Source organism: Ochotona princeps, chromosome 20 (assembly GCF_030435755.1).
Source record: "Ochotona princeps isolate mOchPri1 chromosome 20, mOchPri1.hap1, whole genome shotgun sequence".
NCBI lineage: Eukaryota > Metazoa > Chordata > Mammalia > Lagomorpha > Ochotonidae > Ochotona > Ochotona princeps.
The window spans coordinates 2,686,288-2,694,358 of NC_080851.1; the positions used below are offsets into that span (position 1 = coordinate 2,686,288).

Genomic DNA, 8,071 nt, shown 5'->3' on the forward strand with positions numbered 1-8,071 from the left:
ACTCCCTGGGCGTGGCCAGAGGTTGCCACGCCCACAGGTGGCCGGAGGACATCACACCCCCCCACGGGCGGGACCAACCAGAAGGCCACACCCCGCGGGGCGGGACCGACCCGAGGCCACACCCCGCGGGCCCGGGTCAGGTGATGGTGAAGCCGCGGGCGGGAGCCGGGCGGAAGCCTCCAGCTCAGGCACGGTTCCCGCCGGGCGGCTGCGCGCGGGCCTGTGTCCTCCCCACCGGCGTCCGGCGTCCCGAGCGACCGCGCCGGCATGAGGTTCCGCGCCAAGATCGTGGACGCGGCCTGTCTGAACCACTTCACCCGTGAGCGCGCGGCTGCCGGGGCGGGGAGGGCGGCGGACGGGCGGGCCGCGTGCGGGGTGGGGAGGCCTCCGGGGCCGCTTCTGGAACGTGACTGCGGTCTCCTGCGGGGACCTGGGGTCTCCTCCGCCGACTGGAGCGGGCCGCTGCGGGCGCCCTGCTACTGAGTATCCGCGTCACTTCCCGCGCTCCAGGCGTCTGCAACATGGTAGCCAAGCTGGCCAAGACGTGCACCCTGCGCGTCAGCCCGGACAAGCTCAACTTCATTGTCTCGGACAAGCTGGCGGGCGGCGGCGTGAGCCTGTGGTGCGAGCTGGAGCAGGTGAGCGGGCCCCGCGCGCCCCCAGACCTGCGGGGTGGTCCCCAGACCTGCGGGGTGGCCCCCAGACCTGCGGGGTGGTCCCCAGACCTGCGGGGTGGCCCCCAGACCTGCGGGGTGGTCCCCAGACCTGCTGGGCGCCCCCAGACCTGCGGGGTGGCCCCCAGACCTGCGGGGTGGTCCCCAGACCTGCTGGGCGCCCCCAGACCTGCGGGGTGGCCCCAGATCTGCTCCAGCACTGGCAGGGACCCCCACACCCTTCTCCCCTCTGCAGGAAAACTTCTTCAGCGAGTTTCAAATGGAGGGCCCCTCAGCGGAGAACAATGAAATCTACTTGGAGCTGACCACGGAGAACCTGGCCCGGGCCTTGAGGACGGCCCAGAATGCCAGGGCCTTGAAAATCAAGCTGACCCACAAGCGCTTCCCGGGCCTCACGGTGTCGGTGGAGCTGGTGAGTGTGGTCGTGTTAGCTTCGCCTTTCTCCTTGGAACATTCCCTGCGCACGCACGGTGGCATCGTGGTCTGCCTTGTGCAAGTTTAAAACTTCCTCCAAGTCTGACAGTGGAGCTTTCGGGCCGAGGTTTGGTGCGGGATGAAGCCGTTGCTGGGAGGGCTGCCCCCATGTGTTAGTGCTCACACTCACTGTGGGAGCTCACTGTCACTCACCAGGACACCAAGCTCCCGCTTGGCCCAGCGCTGGAGAAGGTCCTGTGCTGTGCAAAACCTCTCTGTTGCACTTCCAAATGAACGGATAGGAATTCACTTAGAAATCACAATTTTGATGCATTGTCCCCACCTGCTGTCAGGCCTGTTGCCACCAGGTGTGCTGGGCCCCTCACAGCCCCTCTGGCTCCCAGGCCTCGGGGGACGCAGCATGTGTCCACAAGTGCCCTTCAGAGCCAGCTCAGACACCGCAGCCCCGAGTGTTCCCTGCTCCCAGCCCCGGGGCTTCCGCGCGGAGCCCACCTCCTCTCTGTGAACTTGTGCAACCCTTGGTGTGGCCCCGCAGCCCTGCAGCTCTCCTCTGGGTATCACCTGCACGGACAGTGCCTTCCCCCTGGATTCCTCCTGTTCTCTGTGACCATTTCTCCCTGTGTGTAAGGTGCAAGCCCTCGGGCTCTGCACCCACGGAAGCCCCAGAGCTGGATCCGGTGGTTTATACTTGAGCGGAGGACGGACTGTGATGCGCTGGGTGCCTGTTCTGTTGCCTCCACGCGGCAGGTGGCGTGTTTGCATCTCCTTGTCCCGGCTTCACTGTGCAGCCTCCTGAGGGCCAGGCCCCTGGCCCGTCCTCCCAGGCTGCCGCCTTTGTGGAGCGCACGCCCAGGCCGAGCAAGCCCCCCAGCTGCCTGGCCCAGGCTATCCCCAGGGCTTTCCTGGTGGCCCCGTGTGGTTTTCTTACACGTCCACCTGCTGTGGAGCGTTAGGCCCTGCTGACCTGCGGCACAGCAGGTGTGGTCGGTGTTGGCAGAATGAACGTTGAGTGACCGAGTTGTCCTCATTCTGTTACTTGAGATACTTCCGCTTTTTAGTGCCAGCTGCAGACATGGTTCATGAACTGTTGTCTTGCCAGTTGTCTGCGTCCAGCAGCAGCCGCATCGTGACACATGACATCCCCATCAGGGTGATTCCCCGGAGGTTGTGGAAGGACCTGCAGGAGCCCTCCGTCCCTGACTCTGACGTGAGTGACGCCTGCAGCCTTGTCACTCGGGGTGGCCGAAGGGCGGGCCTCAGTACACGCAGGTGGGTTTTGGAAGTCGTGCTGTGCCTGAGGAGAAAGTGGCATTTGTTTTGAAGGCTAGTCAAGGAAAAGTTGGCCTTTGCCTTTTGTTGTTGAAAACGCAACTGCATCTAACAGAAGTGCGGCTGTCACTGGCCTTGGGCACCAGCTGGGTTTCTGGGTGGCCCAGGACCTGGTCGCTGGGCTCTGAAGCAGCCAGGAGGCCAGGCACGGCTGTGACGGAGAGCCCCCTGCCAGGGACCCCGGAGGGCCTGGGCCTCCTGCTCCTAGTTTATTAAGGAGTAATGCACTGATATGCTGGATAAAGTATTTGCGGGCTTGTACCTGAAGACTGCCTGGGTTTGACAAAGCCACCATTTTCTGAAGCATGATGGTAACCCAGCCTGAGGGAGGCATGCTGCCTGCTCCCTGGAGTCGTGCTGGCCCTTGGTGCTGCAGGTGAGCCCTCCCAGAGGTGGCCTCGTGTGGAGTGCGCTGTGCCTGCTGAGACCTCCAGGAAGCCCCCAGGATGTGGAGGGCACAGCAGGTGTGCCTGGCTGGGATTCTGTTGGGTCACCTGTGAACTGGTGGGATTATAGAGCTGGGCTTTGCCTCGTTTGTAGAACTGTGTTCCCGCCATTGCAGAGCAGGGCCCAGCGTTTCTGAGCGTGCACCGCTCCAGCTCGGCCGGAGCGCGTGTTAGTGTTAACACCGTGCCCTTCTCACTGCTCGTGCAGGTCAGCATTTACTTACCCATCCTGAAGACCATGCGCAGCGTGGTGGAAAGGATGAGAAACATCAGCCACCAGCTGGTGAGTGACAGCCTCTCGGCAAAACCACACGATTTGTTGCAGTGCGGGGAAGCCGTGCGGGGGAGCTGGGACACCTGCTGGGCTTGGGGTGGGTTCCCCCAGCTCCCCGGGCGGCGACTAGTGTGTGGAGCGGGGAGGTGGCGGAAGTGACGAGTGTGTGGAGCAGGGGAGGTGGCGGAAGTGACGAGTGTGTGGCGCAGGGGGAGATGGCGGAAGTGAGGTGCGGGGTACAGGTCACCTCCATGCACAGTGGCTCTGTCAGGAGGCAGTCAAGGAAGGAAGTGGATCTAACCCTGACCTTCAGGAGCCAGAAGGGCTGGACCTCCAGTCCTTGCCGCTTGGTCAGCCTTTCCATGTTTGCTGACACTGCCTTGAACCAGGCTTGGGGCAGGAGCGGGGGCTGGGCCCTCCTGTCCCCGAACCTCAGAATGGACCCACACACCTTCAGGACTGCCACGCTCGGCTTCTGCCCGTCCTTGGGCTCCTTGCTCTCGGACCTGGCTGCCGCTTCCCCACCCGGTGTCTCCTGGCTTTCCACAAACAGTCCATGGGGTTTCCCTTTTCCTCGCTGTTATAAAGCTATGTAAAATACATACTTTGCAGGTCATTGAAGCAAACCTCAGTGGAGAACTCAACTTGAAGATAGAAACTGAAGTGGTGTGTGTCACAACTCACTTTAAGGATCTCGGGAATCCCCCAGGGGGTAAGTCTGCTGGGCCACCGGTGTCTGCTGATGGCGTCTCAGGGTTGAGGTTGGGATTCCGCCACCATCGTCTCCTGCTTGGGGATGGAACAGAGGGGTTCGGAGCTCTGCACCTGGCCTGAAACCTGGGGGGCTGGCAGGGGGTCCTTGCTGCCCTGCAGGATTCGAGTGGGCTGGTGACTGCCCGAGCCTTCACTCCCGCACTCCTCTCTGGGAAGCTCCGCTCAGGCAGGCGGGATCAGCTCTTACTCTCTCCTCTTCGGTCACTGCCATGCTTAGGCAATCAGAGTAACCGATGCGAGGGTCGTCATCCACATGAGGTCATGAGGGACATGGCTTCGGTGCACCGGGCAGTGGAGCAGTGGGGAGAGCAGAGAGCCTGGTCAGGACAGGAGGTTGAGGGCTGCTCGCCTTGGAGAGGGGGCAGGACCAGGTCACAGGATCTGCTGCTGGAGAAGGGATTGGTGAGGCACACGTGGTCCACAGCAGGCCATGGAGGCCCCTTCGGGTCAGCTGCTGCAGTGCTCCTGAACACAGACCCAGGCGGCAGCGAGGCACGGGGTGGTGCCACAGCCAAGGGCGTGCTTCCCGCAGAGTGAGAGCGGTGGCTTCCAGTCTGTGCCTGAGGACTGCTCTGGTGCCAGTCACTTGGTGATGTCAACACGCAGAGCGGGATGTCCGTTTGCTGTGTTCTGTTGGAGGAACTGTATTTCGTGGACTGCGAGTCCGTGCATGAGTGATACACTTCCTGGCTCTCGATGCACAGTGAGAGCCTGGGAGGCCGTTTCTCCCACCGGAGGGGAGGTGGAGTCGGGACTGCGGTGAGCTCTGGGATCTGCGTGGTGACAGCGGCTGTGGTCGTCCCCCGGGAGGCTGACACGCTGCCTCCAGTGCTTTTCAGTATTGGTGTTGGGCATGTTAAGCCGCCCTCTTGCAAAACTAACATCCCATATGGGAGTAGCAGTTCAGGTCCCAGAGCCTCCGCTTCTAGTCCAGCCCCTTGCTAAAGCAATAGGGGAGCTGTGGGTGATGGCCCCAGGACCTGGGACCCTTCTAGCCGTGTGGGCGACGAGGGTGGAGCTGCTGGCCCCAGCACAGCTTTTGCAGCCAGTTTAGGAGTGAGCAGGCAATGAAGACCTTTCTCTGTTTCTGTGTCTGACTTTCAGATAAACATTTAAAAAAATTAGAATATTGATGTCGTTTTAGCCTCTCAAGCCAGAAGCCCGGAAGAAATGGCTGAGGTGCACATAGACATCAGGAAGCTGCTGCAGCTGCTCACCGGGCAGCAGGTGAACCCCACGAAGGCCTTATGCAGTGAGTGTCCCGTGGCGTTGCCTTGCCGTGTGCCCCCGTGCCTGGGCTCCAGCAGACCGTGGCAGCCTGGGGATTCCCTGGGGTTGATGGGCCGTGGCTCTTCCTCTAGCTGCCTGAATTGTGGTCCCTGGATTTAGAAGAGCCTGGTGCTGGCCCCAGGTGAGAGCCCTGGCTCACAGCAGGCTCAGGAAAGCCTTAGGCCTTGTTGCCTGGCAGGTGGACCGTGGGCCATTTCCCATGGCCGTCCCCCAAGGGTGTGCCTGGAGACAGAGGGTGGGGGGCCTCTGCCGTCAGCCCTTTCTGGCGGCTGGACTCCGAGCCCTGTGTGTGGTTCTGCTGCAGCTGCAGCTCCCACTCTGCCGTCTGCCCTCCTCTGCTCACCTGTGCTCGCTGCCCATCTCCTGCTCGGCTGCTGATCGTTCATGGTCCTCCCGCTTCTGCTTGGTCCCATCTGAGATACGCACCTGCCAGTCTTCCTCTTCCTCTCCTTCCTGGGGCACAGTGAACAGGGCAGCTACACCAGCACTTCCCTCTCAGGCTTCTTCTGCCTCTGCTACCAGAGTGGCCATGACCCGCAGGAAACCGAGGTGTGGGTGGGGGAATGGCTGTCAGGTCCTGGTGCACAGCGCTGAGGAGGAGGGAGGCCCAGGCTGCGCCTCCCAGTCTTCGTGTCAGGAGTGCACAGAGGGAAGGGCCCCCAGCCCTTCTCGATGAGAAATGGGAGGGAGCCTGGGGCAGTGGCGGGGTGTTGCGTGTTGGGAAGGTGCTAGAACGTGGTGTATGGGAGGACGACAGCTTTCTCCTGGTGTGCCTGTGGGTCCTGTGTGTCCGGCTCTGGAATGTTCGGCCATCCACAGTGCTGTGCACCAGTGTAGCAGCGAGCGGACGCCAGCCAAACATGGTAGTTGAACCTGCGCCCTGTCCCTCTGGCCCCAGGCCATGCTGCTGCCTCTACCCTGCCTCAGCTCAGTGCCCCTCCGCGGACATGTCACTGCACCCTTGGCCCCACCCCCCATCTCCTCTGTGTTCCTCCGTTACGCCTTCTGAGCGCTTGTCTGGCTTGATCCTGCACCGCCTGGCATGCTGGCTGTGCGGCTGCTTGCCCTGTGGCTCGTCACTTAGGCAGGTCCCATGAAGGCTCCAGGTGTCTGGCCAGCTGTGCTCTCCCACTGCTGCACTGCCCGTGGTCGCCTAGCAGCTCCTGCTGCTCTCCGTACCCTTGTCTCGCCTGTCACTTCCCATGGGCGTCGGCAAGTGTTTCCATCCAAGCCAGGAAAGCTGCAGCCGTGGCTGTGACAACAGAGGGGCTGCAGAGCCCAGCTCTCGGTGGGGACGGTGCCTTCTGCAGAGCCCATCTCTTGGTGGGGACGGTGCCTTCTGCAGAGGCGTGGCGAGAGAGGGTTGCCTTGCTGGCTGGGGAGCAGGGTGTACTGCAACAAACTTTGAATCCATGGGTTTTTCTCTCCCCAGATATTGTGACTAACAGAATTGTCCATTTTGATTTGGTATATGAAGACGTCTCCCTCCAGTATTTCATCCCGGCCTTGTCCTAGCTGCCCCTCACCCAGCAGCGTAGAGACGTTTGTCGTGCGCCGAGGTCGTGGGCTGGAGGTCCTGGGCCGTTGGTCCTCAGCGCTCCACAGGTCTGCACGGCTTCCTCTCCCCGCTGTGGTTAGTGGGATTGACGAGGTGCAGTTGAGTAACTGCTGCTTCACATGGCTCGTGTCATGGCTCACCTTCAAGACTCCTGGAAGAAAGCTGGGTTAATCCAGATTGAAGGAGCAGTTTCTGGGTGACACCATGGAGGAGTCGCAACTGGCAAGTGTGGCCCAGACTCCAGCTTAGCACGCGGTGGGCAGGGCCTGGGGGTCAGCGCACTGGCCCGCCCATGCTGCTGCCCTGTGATGCCAGGCAGGGGGTGTAGAGGCATGGCACCTGGGTCTGCCGTGCTGAGGACTCCCCTCCTGGTGCTTGGGCAGTAGCACTTGTGGGCCTCAGGCCCTGTCCCTCAGTTTCTCCCTGTGGACACTGTTGGCCTTGGGCACAGTCTTTTGCTCATCCCTCCCTGTGTAAGCAGCCTCTGTGGGCGCGACAGTGCTCCTGTTGTGTGACTGAGTGAGGTCATCTGCCCTGGAATACACGTGGGAGCTAAGTCCTAAAGTCTCCTGCCAGTCATCTGAAGATGGGCATAGGGTGGGGCTGTGGCACAGGATGGGAGGGGACCTGGGGGCGTCCTGGAGGCTGCATCCACACCAGCTCGTGTCCCTGCCATCTCGGAATGCTACCAGCAAGGACAGCCTCACCCCGTGAGGCCCTGGGCCTGCGCCTTCAGAACCAGAAGCCATAGTCAACCTCGCCAAGTTCACGTATCTCAGGCCCTGACCACCTAGACTCTGTCAGAGGCCAGCCCCCGTGGGGACTCTCGTCCCTGTGAGCAGAGCCCTGTGCCTCATGCAGTTTGGTCCTTGTATGTCCGTGAGCGGATGTCACAGGACCCTGTTTGAAGTGTCATCTTAGCATCACTTCAGAGATCAAGTTGTCGCCTTGAGGTGAAGAAATGGAAAACCCCAAAAAATGGCAATTTCTCTTTTTTCCCCTAATTATTCGGTAAGGCCAGTGTATTGGAATGATTCTTCAGATGTTGGCAGTGTTGGGTTAAGTGGAATGCCACATCACTTTCAGTGATGTTTATAATCAAGGGCCTGGTTACACTCTGCAAAGCCTGTCTCCCTTCCTTGGCTTAGAGTAGTTGCAGTTTTACCTAAATGCTGTGAAAATGATTTAATTACGCAGAATGAAATGATGAGTGAGAATGGTTTTATAAAGCTTGTGTTTCTGTTACTGTGAGTATCTTCCTGGCAGTCACTGCAGGCTGTTCCCTCAGCTG

General features: G+C 60.9%; 1 protein-coding gene across 1 annotated transcript; it reads left to right on the forward strand.

Annotated features, from left to right (window-relative positions):
- Positions 1–154: 154 nt before the first annotated feature.
- HUS1 (HUS1 checkpoint clamp component) lies at positions 155–7,335 on the forward strand. Its single transcript, XM_012926167.2, has 8 exons — positions 155–319; positions 511–638; positions 910–1,086; positions 2,209–2,316; positions 3,093–3,167; positions 3,771–3,870; positions 5,077–5,184; positions 6,655–7,335. The coding sequence occupies exons 1-8, from the start codon at positions 268–270 to the stop codon at positions 6,735–6,737; spliced, it is 831 nt and encodes a 276-aa protein (XP_012781621.1). The 5' UTR covers positions 155–267; the 3' UTR covers positions 6,738–7,335.
- The last annotated feature ends 736 nt before the right edge of the window (positions 7,336–8,071 follow it).

Coding starts and splice junctions, on each gene's coding strand:
- HUS1 (XM_012926167.2), top strand. CDS start 268: ATGAGGTTCCGCGCCAAGATCGTGGACGCGGCCTGTCTGAACCACTTC. Junction 1,087..2,208: donor TCACGGTGTCGGTGGAGCTG/GTGAGTGTGGTC, acceptor TTGTCTTGCCAG/TTGTCTGCGTCCAGCAGCAG. Junction 3,168..3,770: donor GAAACATCAGCCACCAGCTG/GTGAGTGACAGC, acceptor CATACTTTGCAG/GTCATTGAAGCAAACCTCAG.